Genomic DNA, 17,782 nt, shown 5'->3' with positions numbered 1-17,782 from the left:
CAACCACCCCTCCATGCAAAGAACCTGCTTCTCACTCCTTTGCTCACACCTTCCTTATACAGTTTCCAGCAATGGCCTCCTGTTCTACGACTCTCTCCCATTCTATGAAAAATCTCTTCCATGTCTACCTGTTAACAACCCCTGACCAGCTTATATGTCTCAATCACATCCCCCCCCCCTCTTCTTCCTATTCACAAGGCTCTGGAACTTACATTCTCTCAATCTGTCCTCGTACTCCACATTCCAAAAACCACTGACTACCTTTGTGAATCTTCTCTGTACCCTTTCCAACATATCCTCGTCACCTTGAAAACCGGGCGACCAAATCTGTGCACAATAATCCATATGAGGCCTGATCAAGGCCTTATTGATATTGTCCTCATATTTCCATCTACATGGCCCATAAATTTCAGGGCTTGATTCACTGTCATCTGCAAGTCTCTCATCTACTCCATCTCTTCAAGATGGAAAGATCCAAGTTCAAATTCTACCAGAATGGAATAAACCTTTTTATAAGAGCTTTTCAACTGAAGGTGAATTAGTCAATGTCACATGGAGGTGGCAAGGTTTTCCATCATACAAAAATAGACAAACCAGCCAGTAGAATATGCAATTAACAGTCTTTATATACTGGCTTCATTTCCTTAGTTGCTTTGATCATAATTCCAAACAACCCCCTCTTTCAAGATACTCTATTCAGTTGTATCATATCAACATTTCAGAGACAACATATCAACATTTCTACAGGAAGATTTGAACAAACTGCCTATCTAGGCACATGAGTGGAACTACTTACCCAATGTGCAAAGGTTTTGACATTTGAAAGGCAAAGAGGAATATTCAGATACAGAGATATACTCAGATCACCATCCTCTTTGAGAAGCATAACAATTTTATTCTCCTTCTGCTCCTTTGGGACCCTTCACTTTGCAAATATATCAAGGCTGCTATTAACTCCTGAAATATTTCCTTAAAATTGTACAGTGATATGCTCGAGTCCTATTATCTTATTAACATAAGACTGCTTAATTCCTTATATTTCCTTGCCAAAGTCTCTCCTCCATAATTCTGATCTCACTCATGTTCTGTATACTATCACAGTCACAAGTATGAATTACCTTGATGAATTCTTCACTAAATATTTCAATTTGATGGTTCTTTAGTAGTTACCAGTATGCCAATTTCATCAATTAATATTACCTTTGCATAAGCATTCTGTCTTTTACTGTCCACAAATCAAAATAACTCTCTGGGATTTTTAATTGTTGCTCTGACTTTTGCTTTTCTTAGGAACTGACTTACCTTCATAGTCTGCTCTTTATGCATCTCACATAGTAATATTGTTTCCTGCCTTATACTGTGTCCATAATTCATTAAAGTTTAACCTCCCAACCTTTGAAATATATTTGCACTTGTTCTGTTAAATATTTCTTAATCATTTCCTAAGCAGCTCATATTGCTTAATTCTCCTTATCACTTTACACCCACTTCTTCTCTCACCTATTTTTCTCTCCTCTTCCTTCATATTCCATTCATACTTTCTCATATCTCTTTTACCTTTAACTCTCTTGCTCTTTCTCTCTCTCTCATTATTCTCCATTCTTGAATAACAGTTGACTTTTCACCTGAAAAGTCAACTGTTATTGTATATAGCCAACTAAAATTATATAGTCAACTGAAAAAACTGAATAACAGTTTTTTCAGTTGACTCATGCCAAATCCATTCAACTCCAGATCCTCTTATATACTTTTGTCCTTTCTCAAATTCATCCTACACTTTCACAAACTGCACTCTGGTCTCCTTCCACAGTTCTGCCAACATACTATTCATCATCTTCATCCACTATCTCAACATGTTGTCATATACCTGCCAACACATTGATTATTTTTACCACCATGCAGATATATTTTACTTTCCTAAATATTTTCTATCTATCCACCAATCAAATTATTTATTCCTACAACTTCCACTAATTTTCTTGTACATTTCCTTCTCATATCCAAAGCTTCAGTTACCTTGCTTCTCCCCCCCCCCTTAAAGAGAACAAATGTTATGCATCTTTTCATTCGCCATGCATCTAATAATGGACCCTATATACAGTACTGTGCTCTTGAAACATTCTTTATTTCTTTCCCCAACTATCTTTCATATCAAGATAGATTGCCTGAGGAGTGTATGCTTGGAGGAATGACAGAAAGTCTGGCTATGGCAATTAAGTGGGGTGAAAGAGTGGATGAGATGATTGTGATGGTGGACACGAATGACCTGAGAGGCAGTGTGAATTGGGTAGAAAGAGATCTGAGGTTCATGCTTGAGGTTGTATGGAAGAAGACTCAGAGAAGGAAGATAGTGTGTGTGTTGCCCAGGTATGATAATGAAGAACATTAATAATGAATAGTATGATAGCAAGAATGTGTCAAAAGAGACACTTGGAGTACGTGGATGCTTGGGAGGCATTTCAGGACAAAAAGGAACTGTATGCGAGAGGCCACTTACATTTGAATGAGGAAAGCTGTAGCATCTGGAGAGATTGCTGTTCTCTGAACGAGTCAGTGTGTCAGTGCAGGGAAGCTAAAATTATCAGGGTGGATGGTAGCAGAGGTGGCCTCTTGTGGGAATAGGTGCTTGGGAGAAGGGTGGGGATACATCAGGTAATGCTGAATCCAGTGAAGTCTGGAGGGGATAATGATAGGTATAGAGACAGTGACATTTTTATTTTTTATACTAATGCCAGGAGTATCCAGAATAAAGGAAATGAATTGGTGGCACTGATAGCAGTAGCTGGCCCAAAGATTATTGGGATCTGTGAGATGTGGCTGACGGAAAATGATATACTAACAAGAATAGACGCAGCAAGGTACAGCAATTTTCAACAGGACAGGAAGGGAAAACATGGTGTTGGAGTACTACTTATGATAAGTGATGACTTATGTCCTCTCAGAGTGGAGGATTTTCAACACCATTAGTGCAATGGCACTAATGGTGTTGAAAGCATGTGGTGTGAGGTAGAATTGGGCAAGACTGGATGTTTAGTGGGGTGTTGCTACAAGCCAGGGAGCATATAGGGTGAGGAGCAGGAGATGTTTAGGCAGTTGAGCAGGGCAGCAGCATTCTTCTTGCACTGCAGAAGTGCAAGAAGAATGATGGTTATGGAAGATTTTAACTACAGCAGTATAAATTGGGAAGAGGATACTGCATGTAGTAATAAGGGAATGGAATTTCTAGAATTCTTGAGAGATAAATGTTTTAGGCAACATGTAGCAGAAAATTCAAGAGTTTTGGATTTGGCCATAGCATCAGAATAGTTGATAATAACTGAGATGGAATCTCTGCCCCAAGTTGAGGAGAGAGAGAGAGAGTGAGTGACCATGTGGTTGTGACTTGGAAGATGACTAGACATGTAGGAGTATCAAAGAGAGAGGAATGTATGTAGAATTATAAGGCAAGTGATTATAATAGTCTTAGATATCAACTTGGGGAAGTTCCATGGAAGGAGGAATTAAAAGGGCGAGATATCGTTAGTGCTTGGGAAATTGTGAAGGAATATTTATTAGAAGCATAGTAAACTCTATACCATGAATGAAGAAGAGGACATAATTTCATGTAAAGTGGATGACAAACAGTATCAAACAGGAACTGCAGATTAAAAAGAGGTAAGAGGAGATATAAGGAGAGGGGTGGAGAGTAGATGCATGAAGAATATAAGACTCAGGCTAGGAGAGTGACTAGGGTGGTAAGGAAGGCAAAACTGGAATATGAGAAGAGATTGGCCCTGAGATCCAAAGAAAATCCTAATTTTTTAGCTATGTGGAGGAGAAGTAGGAAGAAAAATGATTGTGGAAGAATGACAGATGAAAATGGGAATAGAGTGACTGATGCAAAGGACATAGTGGAGTTGTGTTCAATGAATACTTTAATGGGATATTTCATCCTGGAAAAGTAGGTTTTAATACTAGAGGGATTAAGGAAGGTTTGAGGTTTAGAAGTGCAAGAGGAGAGTTTGTGTTTCAAATGTTGAGTACTCTGGATGGCAATAAACCAGTGGGACTGGATGGATTTTTGCAACAGATTTTGAGAGAATGTGCTAAAGAACTGACAGCTCCATTTACTTGGCTTTTCATTGAAAGTCTGGCCAAGGGAAAAGTACCCAAGGAGTAGAAGGAGGGTAAGATAGTGCCATTGCATAAGGATGGTAGCAGACTGGAAGTGTCAAATTATAAACCAGTTTGTGTTTCATCAGTAGTTGTTAAGATCTTGGAGAAATTAGTGAGGGATGGGACCATATATAGCTTTCGGCAGGTTAGGGTAATGTTATCTGTGAGAGTCAACATGAAGTTGTTAAGGGGCACTCTTGCTTTAGTAATATGATTTTGGATTAGTAATATGATACAGGAATATGCCTTTTATAATAAAGTGACAAGAGCAGTTGATGAGGGAAAGGCATATTCTGGCTTTTTTTTTTTTTTTTTTTCAAAGGCATTCGACAGGGTCCCACATGACAAGCTGATATTTAAGTTACAGCACATGAGTTTAGATGTCAGTTTAGTGAATTGGATTCAGGATTGGCTATCTGATAGGTATCAGAGAGTTGTGTGTGTGTGGGGTGGCAATATTAAGGAAGCAGAAGGTTACAAGTGGGGTCCCATAGGGCTCAGTACTGGGACCTCTGTTATTTAACCTTTATATCAATGACATTGTCAGTTGGTTGTTGGGGGGGGGGGTATTCAGCTGTTTACAGATGATGTGAAGCTGGGAAGGGTTATTAGTAATAGTGCAGATGTGGTAGCCTTGCAAGAGGATTTGAATAAACTGAACAGATGGGCAAATGAATGGGAGTTTCAGTTTAATGCAGCAAAATGTAACGTCTTGAAGTGTGGGATACATCGATGGAAGGCTGCATACTCTGTCAGAGGAACTGTACTGGAGGAGGTAGGGGAGGCAGGGGATCTGGGGGTGTGATGATTGATAGAAACCTGAAATTCGGGGAGCATATTGAAAAGGTGGTGAAGATAAACCAGAGGATTGCTGCAATACTGAGAAGGATGCTGACCTGCAGAAATAAAAATTTGTCATTCCATTATATAAAGCTCCGATCAGATCATGCTTGGACTGTTGTTTTCATATTTGGTCCCCATGATTTGAAAAGGATAAATTAACTATGGAAAGAGTGCAGAGGCAGATAACAAAGATGATATCAGGACTGTACAATATTAGTTATGAAAACAGGCTGAGGGAATGTGGACTACAGAATTTGGTGAATAGAAGAAGGAGAGATGATATGATTGAGACTTTTAAACTGTTGAGGTGGTTACAGGGTTGATACTGGGGAGTTCTTTCGCTTGATGGAAGGAGCGAGGACAAGGGACCATATCTGGAACTTAAGAAAGGTGAGCATGAGGGTGGTTGAAAACAGTGGAATGCATTGCCTGATATTGGTGAGAGCACGAACGATCAGTGAGTTCAAGGAGTGGTATGATATCCTTTGTGTTTTCTAAGATGCACTTCCTGTGATGAGTCTTTTGACTCCATGGAAGCCTGAATCATCATAATTATAATCATAATATTTGTTCACTTCTATATATCCATCAGTCATCCAATTTCTTACATTTCATCTAATTTCATGTCTTTATCAGCTGTTTCAAATGTAATCCATACTTTTGTGTAAATTTCACGTTTTATATATGATTAACATTAATGGATTTCTAAATTGATGATTTTTTTCATACTAATATGTAAGGTAAAAAAAAGTAGGTATTTCAAATGTTAGGAAATGGGACTGGCAAGAATATTACCCATATATATTAGGAGAATGTGCAAAATCGCTGGCAGCAGTGTCCTTGACATTGTTCATGTCCAGGAACAATCCCAGAAGAGTGTAAAGAAATAAAGACACTGCACAAGGAAGAATCCATATTTCAGTGGTATCCATCTATAGACCTGTGTGTGTGTGTGGTGAAGGTGTTAGAGAGGCTAGTTAGAGGCAGATTACAAACTCTGGATTGATGATATCTTTTGAGAGAACAACATGGGTTTGTTATGAGAAGGTCTTGCATCAGTAACTTGGTTATCTTTTTTAATATGATGACTAGTGTATTTGGACAGAGGAGCTTCGTATACAGTTATTTTTTTGGATTTTGCTAAAACATTTGATAGGGTACCATATGACAAACTATTATTGAAATTGATCAGGATGGGAATGGATGGTCAGTTAGTAGCTTAGTTACCAGAATAGTTGGCTGACAGGAGCCAGTGAGTTGTGTATAGGAGTTGACTGTCTCAAAAAAAAACAAAAAAAAAACATGACAAGCGAGAAACCATAAAGTTCTGTTCCAGGATCACAATTGTGTGATTTATATGTTGGTGATAGTTTGAGGTTTGAAAAGAGATATTTGTTTTCTGATGATGCTCAATTACAAAGAGCAGTGTCAGGAAACTCTGATATGGGTACAGGAGGATTAGAATAGGTTGGTACTTTGGTTTGTGAAATGAAATGTCACTTCAGTGCTGCTAAGCGGAGAGTCGTGTACTTTGGTCAGAGAAAATGGAATGTCATCATCATCAAATTCTTGCCATGTACCCTCAAGGGGTGTACAGGATATGATAGTACTACATGAAAAAAATTACATCATTACTAACTTCCTATCTGCAATTTTCCTCCAGATCAGTCGGTTACTTGTCAAGACTCCAACATTATCAGATCTTATATTTCTATCGTCTAAGGCACTTTGTACTGTATCAATCCACCTATATCTTGGTCTTCCTCTCGGTCGTTTTGCTGCCAACCTGGCAGAGAACACTTGTTTTGCTAATCTTTCTTTGCCCATTCTGTTTAAGTGACCATACCACCTGAGATTAGCTCTGCTAACGCATTCCTGGATATTGACAATGTCAAGTTCTTTCCTAATATCCTCGTTTTTAATATGATGTTGCCATTTATGCCATCTGTTCACGCCTATAATCTTTCTCAGGACTCTCATATCTGCCGTCTCTAGTCTTTGATTAAGTGTTTTACTTCTGACCCAGCTCTCAGATCCATAAGTTAAAATTGGTTTGAACACCGTCTTGTATACAGTTAATTTAGTGTTCGGACTAATTTCTCTCTTATTCCATATGAATTTATTCAATTGACTGCCCACCATACCAGCTTTGCTGATTCTGTTGTCTATTTCTATATTTAATTTACCATCTTCAGTAAAAATTGTGCCTAAGTAGCTGAAATATTTTACTTGTTCCACAGGTTCTCCATTCACAATGCTGTTGACATTTTCAATGATTCTGCCTATTTTCATTGTCTTTATCTTTTTATTGCTGACCTTCATACCATAGCTATTACAACAGCTATTCAATTTAGTCAGAGAATCATGCAGACTTGTAGCAGATTTATTTAGAAGTATAAAATCATCCGCATAAAGCAAAGAGCTGCCATTAACATCTCCAATTTTGATATCATGTTTAATACCACTTTCCTGCATAATGTGATCCATATAGATAATGAATGACACAGGGGATAATGTACATCCTTGTCTCACACCAGATTTAACATTAAACCATCTTCCTGTACTTCCTTCAATTCTAACTGCTGACTTACAACTCAAATAAAGACTAAGTATTGCTTGATATAATGCCCCATTGACACCATATAACTGTAGCGTATTGAATAGCTTCTCTCTTGGAACCTTGTCATATGCCTTTTCCAAATTGATAAAACTTAAATACAGATCTCTGTTATGTTCCCATGCTTTCTTGACTATTTGTTGTAAAGTGAAGATCTCATCCTGATAGCCTCTATTTGGCCTGAATCCAGCTTGTTCTTCACCAAGCTTTTCTTCCACAATTCTTCTCAACCATTTCTCAAGTATACTTGCATAGATCTTGCCAGAAACACTCAGTAGGGAAATATCTGTAATTCTCACATTCAGTTTTATTTCCCTTTTCATATATGGGTACTATGAGAGCTCTACTCCAATCATCGGGAATTTGTCCCTCTGTCCATGCTTTCTGAACTATGCAGTGCAGCCGCTGTAAGACTCTTATACCACCATACTTCAGCATTTCTGGTCGAATATCATCTACTCCTGCTGCCTTTCCACATTTCAAGCCTTTGATGGCTTTTTCTACTTCAAGTATGGATATGTATTCCTGACTGCATGCCTGGTCAGTGTTTTTTACCACTGTGCTGTCATCACTGCTTGTTTCATTTAGCAGTTTTTTAAAGTAATTACTCCATACTTCAAGGATATCTTTTTCTTCCGTTTTTCATGTCACCTTTATCATCTCTAACTCCTTTTACAGCACTCTTTCCTCCATTCCTAAGCTTCTTCAACAACCTCCAGAATATTTTCCCACCTTCTTGATATTTATTTTCTGTATTCTTGCCAAAGTCCTCCCATGACTTTTGTTTAGCTAGTTTTACACGGTGTTTAGCATTCTTGCATTTGTCTCTGTATTCTCTAAGAGCACAAGCTGACTTATTTCACAGGAACTTTTGATATGCTTTCTTCTTTTCCTTCACTGCCTCTTTAAGTTCCGGTGTCCACCAGGGAGTTCTGATTTTTTTATCCTTGCAGACAACCTCACCACATGCCTCTCTGGCTGAATCAATCGGGGTTTTCTTCAAGGCTTGTCACTGAATCTCCAAGGTTTGGTTCCTGTTCTCAAACTCTTTCACTTTTTCTTCAATAATCTTTGTGTATTTTAGTCTACAGTTCACATCTGAGAACTGCTCAACTTTTATTCGCTTTAAAACTTTCTTACATGTTATTCTTTTCGATATGAAATTCAATTTTATCCTGCTCAAGACTAAATAGTGATCACTTCCAATTTCAAATCCTCTGTACACTCTGGTGTCCTGCACCAGGGAGAAAACATCACTATCAACAATAACATAGTCAATGAGACTTTTCTTATTCTTTGCCTCTTCTCTCCATGTCAATTTGTGCACATTTTTATGTTGGAACATGGTGTTAGTAATAACCAGTCCATGTTCTGAGCAGAAATCCAACAGATATTTGCCATTATTATTAGCTTTGCTCTTTTCTCCAAATTTTCCCAAAATATTTTTGTATGTCTCACAATCATTTCCTACTCTGCTATTCAGATCCCCAACAAGGACGAACTTTTCCTTTTTCATTGTTTCAGTTGCTTTTTCTAAAGCCTCAAAAAATTCCTCCACTTCTACCTTAGTAGAACCTTCTGTGGGACCATAGGCACAAATAAGTCTCATTGTCCAGTTCCCCATTCTCATATTTGCCCACATTACTCTAGTTGGGACTGGCTGCCATTCAAGAAGATTAGCCTCGTATTTTGTGTTGAATACTATGGCTACTCCTTCTTTTCCTTGATTGTCATTGCCTGAATATAACATTTTGTATTTATTGCTCAGAAAGATCTCACCAATTTTTGTCTTTTTTGTTTCAGTCACCCCTATAATGTTGATCTGGTACTATCTAATTCCTCAGCCAGCTCCATTTCTTTGCCATTCAGGCTTCTTATGTTGATAGTACCGATCTTTAACTCTGGTGATGTTGAGTTGTGGTTTGTTTTCAGATTTGTTCCAGTAGCTGACTTTTCGCTGTTCACCCCGGTTCCCTGGCGAAAACAACGGGAGCCTTGTTTAACCGGGCGACGCACCAACCGGCATGAAATTTTGTCATGTCGTACCATCATGTTTTATTTTGGTTTAATAAGAATACAATTTAGTCGGCTAAATCCTAAATTGCCAGCCCATCCTCGTTCGTTCAGTATCCAAGTTGATACCCAACGGGGTGCACCATGAGAAGGTGAGGATTGGACATTAGGTCAGAAGCCCTGGTCGGTTCTCCACATTCCTTTAAATGCTATGTGGAGGTCTCCTCTCAGTTATACAGCTTTGACCCTTATAGTTTATCATACTGGAGGAGCTCTGCTCCAGGAGGTGGAGGAGGGAAGGGGATCTGGGGATGTTGTGAATAGGAAGATGAAGTTCACTGGACACATTCCCAAAGTTGTTAAGATTACCCAGAATGTTGCTGCTCTAATGTGAAGAACTTCTGACAAGTAGGAATAAGGAAATGATTGCTCCACTGTATAAAGCACTAATCATCATATATTCAAGTAATTGTCAAGTAAATAAATTATGGAATTCACTTACATTGGAAATTAAAAACAAAATTAATGGTCTAGTTTCAATGCCATTCTTAATGCAAACAGTTAATGTGACAAAATGCAACAGAATATAAGATTCTGTTGTGTTTTGTCTCTTTAACTGTTTACATAAATAAACAATATTTATTTCTGATATAAGTGAATTTCATAATTTATGTATTTAGATTATGTCTTCCTCCTATATTTCTATATTTTGTAATAATCAGGCCACATTTGGATTTCTGTGTATAGATCTAGTCACATCATTATATGGAAGATAAGGAAACATTAAAGTGTGTACAGAGGCAAGTAACTAAGATTGTCTCAGGACTCTGGAAGGTTGAGTATGAGGACAGATTAAAGAAATGTCATCTGCAGAGTGTGGTAGGTAGGAAGAGCAGGAGTGATGTGATTGAGACATAAGAGTAAATCATTGCACAGGTTAATAAGCAGTGGAAGAAGAGATCATCCCTGGAAACTGTACAAAGGTCATATGAGTAAGGAAGTGAAAAGGAGATTTTTTGCAGGACAAGTGGTGACTGAATGAAATGCATCATTGCAGAGTAGGTGGTGAGTGCTCCAACACTGGATGTTTTCAAGGCATGATGAGTATTTTTTGTGAGTGTTTGGCCTTCCATGCCGAGTTATGAAGGCCTGGAAAAATAATACTAATAAAAATTAAATATTGTTTATCTGGAGTCATTAACAAAATAATACATAATAGCAAGGATTTCTTTATTTAAAAAACAAACTCAGTACTACAGTTTGTCAAGTTGAGTATTTACATAAAAGACTGATAGAATGAAGTTCAACTGAAATAAAATACAAATGTTTTCATTAATCAAATTCAAGGGTGCAATAATTAATTCAAATAGCAAATTATCGGAAGGCATAGTTTGAATGTTTTGTAATAGCTTTCCTGATGGTATTTGAAATGTATGGAAGCCAGTGTAACATACTATACCCAATCTCAACTTTCATAGGGGAAGGTCAGTTTTGGGAAAGATAACGTTACTGTCTATCCTCTCTCTTCCTCGGAAACAGTGGAGATTGAATCTAGAAATTTCATGCATTTAAAATAACAATAACTGAAAACAAACATGCTTGAAATAGTTACTTTCCCCATCTTAGGCTTAATTAATTTTTTCAATCATATGAATCTTAATTGGCAAAAATATTCATATTTTATTTTTTGTTTGAGTTGGCTATATTTTATGTTAGTGAACTGTGTGCTAGTTCATCCGTTTTTGATTTTAATATTCATTTAAATTACATAAAAATATTCACTGTCATTATTATTATTATTATTATCCAGGCTTCCATGGAGTCAAAAAAACTCATCGTGGAAGGGCATTTTTAGGAAACACAAAGTTTATCATACCACTCCTTGAACTCATTGCCCGTTCCCGCTCCAACCACCCTCCATGCAAAGAAACCACTCCTCACCCTCTTGCGCACAGCCTCCTTTCGTAACTTCCAGGGATGGCCCATTGTCATCGCTCCTTCCTGCCGTTTCATCAAGTGAAAGAACTCTCCAATGTGTACCCTGTAATTGCCTCTCAACAGTTTAAAAGTCTCGATCATATCACATCTCCTCCTTCTATCCACCAAATTCTGCAGTCCACATTCCCTCTGTCGATCCTCATAACTCATATTGTACAGTCCTGAAACCATCTTTGTTATCTGCCTCTACCCTTTCCACAGTCAATTTATCCCCTTCAAATCCTGGGGACCAAATCTGAGAGCAATAGTCTAAGTGTGTCTGATCAGGGTCTTATACAATGGAATGATAACTCTTTTATCTCTGCAGGTCAGCATCCTTCTCAGTATTGCAGCACTCCTCTGAGTTACTTTCACCACCTTTGCAATATGCTCCTTGAATTTCAGTTTTCTATCAGTCATCACCCCCAGATCTCTTGTCTCCCCTACCTCCTCCAGTACAGCTTCTCCAATCGATGGATCCCAAACCTCAAGACATTACATTTTGCTGCATTGAACCGATACCCTCATTCATTTGCCAATCTGTCTAGTTTATTCAAATCCTCTTGCAGGGCTGCCACATCTGCACTATTACTGATAACCCTTCCCAGCTTCACATCATCCTCAAACAACTGAATATCCCCTTGCAATCCATTGACAATATCATTGATATAAAGATTGAACAATACAGGTCCCAGTACTGAGCCCTGTGGAACCCCACTTGTAACCTTCTGCTTCCTTGATATTGCCCCACCATACACAACTGTCTGATACCTATCAGTCAGCCAATCCTGAATCCATTTGACTAACCCGACATTTAAACCCATGTACTGCAACTTAAATATCAGCTTATCATGTGGCACCCTGTCATGAAATTAAGATTTAACATTTGGTATTCCAGAAGTCTTTGTTCAGTCTAAGTCAGGAACTCAAGGAATGAAGCTTCTCCCTTTCTAAGTTTATTATTGTCTGTTTTGCTTATTTATTATTTTTTGCTTTAAATCAGTAGTTTGCTATAAAACCCTCGATTGGTAGAGCCTCTGCTACTAATGGCTCATAAAAAGTTAAGCAAGTTAGTTAGTAGTTGGAAGGAGATCAATCGTTCGATGCTGTTGGCACTCTCTCTCCCTCAATGAGTCTTTGGACTCCCTGGAGGTGTCACATAATAATAATAATAATAATAAAAAAACCAATACCAATACGTCTAAGCCATTTTATGCAGATTATTGAGTTAATGTAATGTCACTTTATAATATAAAGATATTTGGGAATATTTTAATATTTAATCTTTAGAATTGAAATTTCAGTAAATATTATAAATTGATAACAACCATGCTCTGTGTGTTTATTTATTTATTTTTTTCTAGGATATTATCAACCAGCAGGACCTCTTATTCAGCCTATGCATGACCCTTGCCTTATTCATAAACCTGTACCATACCACCCCCAGCAGCACTCTCATATTCACCCAAATAGCCACCATCACCATCCTCCTCATAATACTTATCCAAGAGATCAGTGTCTTTCTCATCATTCATTACCACCTTCTCATCCAGCACCAACACATCACCAAGCACCACCTCCCCCTCCCCCTGCACCCCCCTGTGCTCCACGTTGTTCGCTTGACCCTCTCCCTTCTTGTCCTCTGGAGCCTATTCCACCCCCACCACCCCCACCTTGTACAGTAGAATCTCTTCCCCCTCCTGCACCACCCCCACCACCTTGTCCCTTAGATTCACATCCACCACCTTCAACGCAGCTTCCGTCTCATCCTTCTAAAAAAACTTCATCTACCCATCAACTTTCTCATCACCAAATTACTAATCATTCATCTTCTCACCATTCTTTACCTCCTGCTCCAGCACCACACCAACCATATGTTTCCCATAATATTTCTAGTAGTTACCATTGCCAGTCTCATAATTCAACCCAGAATCAGCCTCTCTCTCAAAGTCATATATATTCATCACCTCCTGGTAGTAGATATCATCAGGACTATGCATCATCAAATTATCACGTGAGGTCTTCAGTGTCATTTAGTCAGAAAGAAGTGAATGCACCTCAAAGGCTTTCCATCACCACTCCATCAGTTCCAAAAGCAGAGCCAGTAACTCCACCTGAAACAAAACATTCAGATACCTCAAATCGTGAATATAGCCAATCATCTAGTAATTTTCAAGTTAACAAACATTCTTCAACTGAATCTTCAGAAAATAGATGTGAAACAAATAGTAACTGTACCTCTCTTAATAATGCAGTTGAAACAAATGCTGTACAGTCTTCATCACTAGTAGCTACCAAAACTTCTTCAGCTAAACAGGGCTGTACATCAGTTGATTCCAAAATAAATGTTATATTAAATGCACAGGAAAGGGTTCAGGATTTAATTACGAGAGACACTAAAGAAGAGCATGCCAATGAGGAAGAAAATAGGCTAAAATGTGATGTTGTCCAACAGAAAATCCCAACTGTGAAACAGCCATTGTCTGATGATGATATCAGTAAATCAGAATATTTTAAAGAATCTCTTTGTACAAAAAATACAAGTCTAAATAATTCAAACAGTCATTCTCAGCCAAAAGAAGAGAACTATCATGCAATGAAAAGAAAAGGAAGAGAACTCTCTGCATTGATTAGAAAAGCCAAGTTACATGGAAAACAAAGAATATTGAGAGATGTTGATGGCATTCCTACAATTGCTCCCCAGAAAATGAAGAAAATACCCCTTGACACTAATACACAACAGCAACAGCAGCAGAAGACTCTGCAGCCAATGGTATCGCTTCCTCGACTTGTGATCCCTCAACAAACAGATGAGAAAAGGATTTCAAATGGATGGTCTTGGGAAGGGACACCATATGAGAAGCTAGTATTTTATAGTGTGAGTGAATATTTTATATTACAGAATTCTTAATTATGGTTTTATAAAATGCTTAATTTACATAAGCTAATTATTATCTGAAATGTGTAAGCAGTATGTATGTTTATGTACATGTTGAAGTACTACTATGTTATAATATGATAGTTGACAAGAAACATAATGATTTCACAGTAACTGGAGAGTGTAAGATTGTATAAAATATACATTGGGCATGTGATTGTAAAATCAGTATTATACAGATTTTTATAATATAAAGAATGCCTCTATAGCATATTTACAAAAATAATGTAAAGTCCTGTGTGATTGTATTTGGAAAGACCTGAATTAAAATTCCATCTGGGAATTCAAGGAATCGTTATAAGGGCTCTGCAGCAGAATGTTACTTAGCTGGTCTCATATAAAGGCAGAGGTTTTTTTTTTTTTTTTGCAAAGCAGACAAACAGCTGGCTGGTGAACATGCATGGGCAAAATATTCTGCTCTCATGCCTTATTTACTGCAGTCATAATTTCAACAGCTCCCACTGATAAAACAGATCAGTTTGAAGGTGAGTAAGATTAAACATATAGATGGACATGTTAGCAATTATTTATATTAACTTTTTCTAATTATATTGATTGATAACTACAAGAATGACACAAATATGGTAATTTATTAAGCTTTTGATAAGCTACTGGATTTCAAACCGGGATCTTTGGATCACAAAAAAACACTTGTTACAGAACACAAGTAATACCAGTGCTAGTAATCAAGTAACTGTGGAAGCAATTAAGAATTGTAATGAGCAAAAGAACTAACACTCTATCATAGTGTGACGTCTAAGGCTGAATTTAAAGTATTTTAAATAAAAAATTATTTAAATTAAATGATTTAAATCACCTGTAGGTAATCTTAAAATTAGTTTCCTAAATTTTTGTGCAGCCATGCTTGTTTAAAGATGGCTGCATCACTGATGCTGACTCCATTAATAGTCTGACATATAACATCTTCTGAGTGCTGAGTAGTACCATAATTTTTCTTCCATTTAATTCTCTGTGAAGAAATATCCACTGTATTGTCTGACAGTCCTGATTACCATAATCAACATAGCGTATGTATTTCTTATGTTCTTCATGACACTTGTTAATAGTTCTTCCAATTGATCCTTCCTTCTGCTCTCTTAGGTCATCTATATAATCTTGGAGTGTAGGCTGCATCATCAATAATAGTTTGAGAGTAGCCATGCAACAGCTTTTTTCTCTGGATTCAGTATAGAAATTGGTTAAATAGGCTGCAAGAGAGAGAAGATCTGTTATGGTTCCATCTGGTTGTTTATATAGTTTTCATTTCCATGTAAAATAAACAGCATGAACAGAGAATTGAAATAATTCAAAATGTTACAGGAAAACTGGGATTTAATTATCAAGGATCTCCTATATTGGTACATTAGTAAACAGACGTGATATCAAAATAGATGATAATGCGTGAATTTTTAAAACAATTTTGAAATGAAAAGAATATTTCAGAAAGGAGAGAGAGTTATGTCAGAAATTTAGATATCATGATCAACTTTAATGTTTACTCTATTTATTAATATACCTTTATTTTATACCTTTTATTTAAATATTTAAATTAATTTAAATTTAAATTATTTAAATAAATATATTTAAATTAATTTAAATTATTTATTTAAATGAATGTATTTAAATTAATATACCTTTATTTAAAAAGAAACCATTATTTAAACTTGCTTTTCATGCTGGTTATTTCATATGAAAAGGAAAATATTTAGATTTGACTGCAATGAGCACTCCCTTCCCATCCTCTGTAACCTGTTTGTATATAGAACATGCAAAGAACAAACCCTCGACATAGCTACATGCAAATTTTTAATGTGGCTTTAACAAGTTTTTTTCTTGGGAAGACAAATTATATGATACTTAACAAGAAATCTGTTTCATCCTTATTTTATTCAAGTATGAGCAGACAAAAGTTTGCATGTGAAATATCTTTAACTGGTCCACTAGCTTGTAGAGGCATGGGGTTCACATCAGGATAGTGGGATGGCTTGGATGTAAGGTGGTTGGGGGAGGGGAATTGAGTCTGCAGAGATATATAGGATGAGGAGGATAAAGGCAATTGGGCATGGGTAGGTATGGGGAAGTCACAACAAAAATGTGTGCACATAAGGTGGAAACATAAAAAAAGAAATCATGACCTTGATTTTTCAAACAAGTGAAATTTGTTAATGCTCATTAGCAACAAGTACATCCCTAGGAATAGAGCAAAGCACCGAACCCACAAGATGTAAGTCATAAAATAAATGTCTACTGAAATGTGCACTCTATGTATATTTTCATACCCACTTTTTTGCATATTTTACATATTTGTCAGAAATTGTCATATTTATTTATGACAGAAAAGCAAGGATTAGACTTCAGATTGCATAGCATGCCCAAAGCTCCATAAAATTGTTTAAGCCAAGTGGTCAAAATTCCTGCAGACTGAAATAGTCTGCACTAAGGGGGGGGGGGGGTGAAAAAAGATATGTCAGCAGAAATTATTTGTGAGAAGGCATGGATCATATTGCACATTAAAATTTAAAATAAGTTATGGGTGGTTTAGGTTTTAAGATTAGAAATGGGATCAATCATCTATAAGCCATGGGCAAGCAACATCAGCAGTAAAGTTGCAGCCAAAAAATCTGCAGAAAATTTTGAAAAAACTTGTTCAAGATTATTCACCATGCTAAGTGTTCAACTTCATTGTAACAGATCTCTTGTGGAAAAAGATGCCCAAAATAACATGTTATGAAGGATAAACAGCTGCATAATAAGGCATCAGAAAGATTTTCTAACATTGTTGGAATTGAATGCCTCTAAAGACTTCAAAATGAAACCACTCCTTATCTGTCATTCTTTGAACCCAGGAGCATTGAAGAATGTGGTTGTTTTAACACTTATTAATTTTTAAGCATAGTAATTGAAAGGTGTGGGTGCCAATGAAATTTGAGATTATAATAATTCCATGAAGAGAAATCTTGTCTTGTCAAAGAAAGAAAAAGGTTCTTCTAGTCTTACTTTTGACAGGATTGTGTTTTACTAGTGAAATTAACAAACTCATCAGAACCCTACTGAAGAATGTAGATATTAGAATTTAGGATTTGTATGTATAAGTTGATATTCTAAACATTTTGTAGTGCAAGGCTTATCAGATGTGACAGTGTTATGTACTGTCATCAACAGAACTGTGTATTGTGGAATTAAATGGTGTGTAGAAGGAAGAGAAGAGTAGGTGAAACAACAGAGCCTTGTTGAACAAA

General features: G+C 36.9%; 1 protein-coding gene across 5 annotated transcripts in view; it reads left to right on the top strand.

Annotated features, from left to right (window-relative positions):
• The window catches only part of LOC150102632 (uncharacterized), a 351,586-nt gene that overhangs the window by 275,266 nt on the left and 58,538 nt on the right, over positions 1-17,782 (top strand). For all 5 annotated transcript variants that reach the window (XM_090399115.1, XM_090399113.1, XM_090399111.1 and 2 more), the window contains one exon: positions 12,970-14,483. In XM_090399115.1, coding sequence (XP_090255241.1) covers positions 12,970-14,483 — 1,514 coding nt within the window. The remainder of the gene's footprint in view (positions 1-12,969; positions 14,484-17,782) is intronic.

The sequence above is a fragment of the Typopeltis vanoorti genome, chromosome 10 (genome assembly GCF_054136105.1).
Source record: "Typopeltis vanoorti isolate ZY-2024b chromosome 10, IOZ_Tvanoo_1.0, whole genome shotgun sequence".
Taxonomy (NCBI): domain Eukaryota; kingdom Metazoa; phylum Arthropoda; class Arachnida; order Uropygi; family Thelyphonidae; genus Typopeltis; species Typopeltis vanoorti.
Note: the sequence above shows the minus strand (reverse complement) of the source record. Positions and strands in the feature narration are given on the sequence as shown.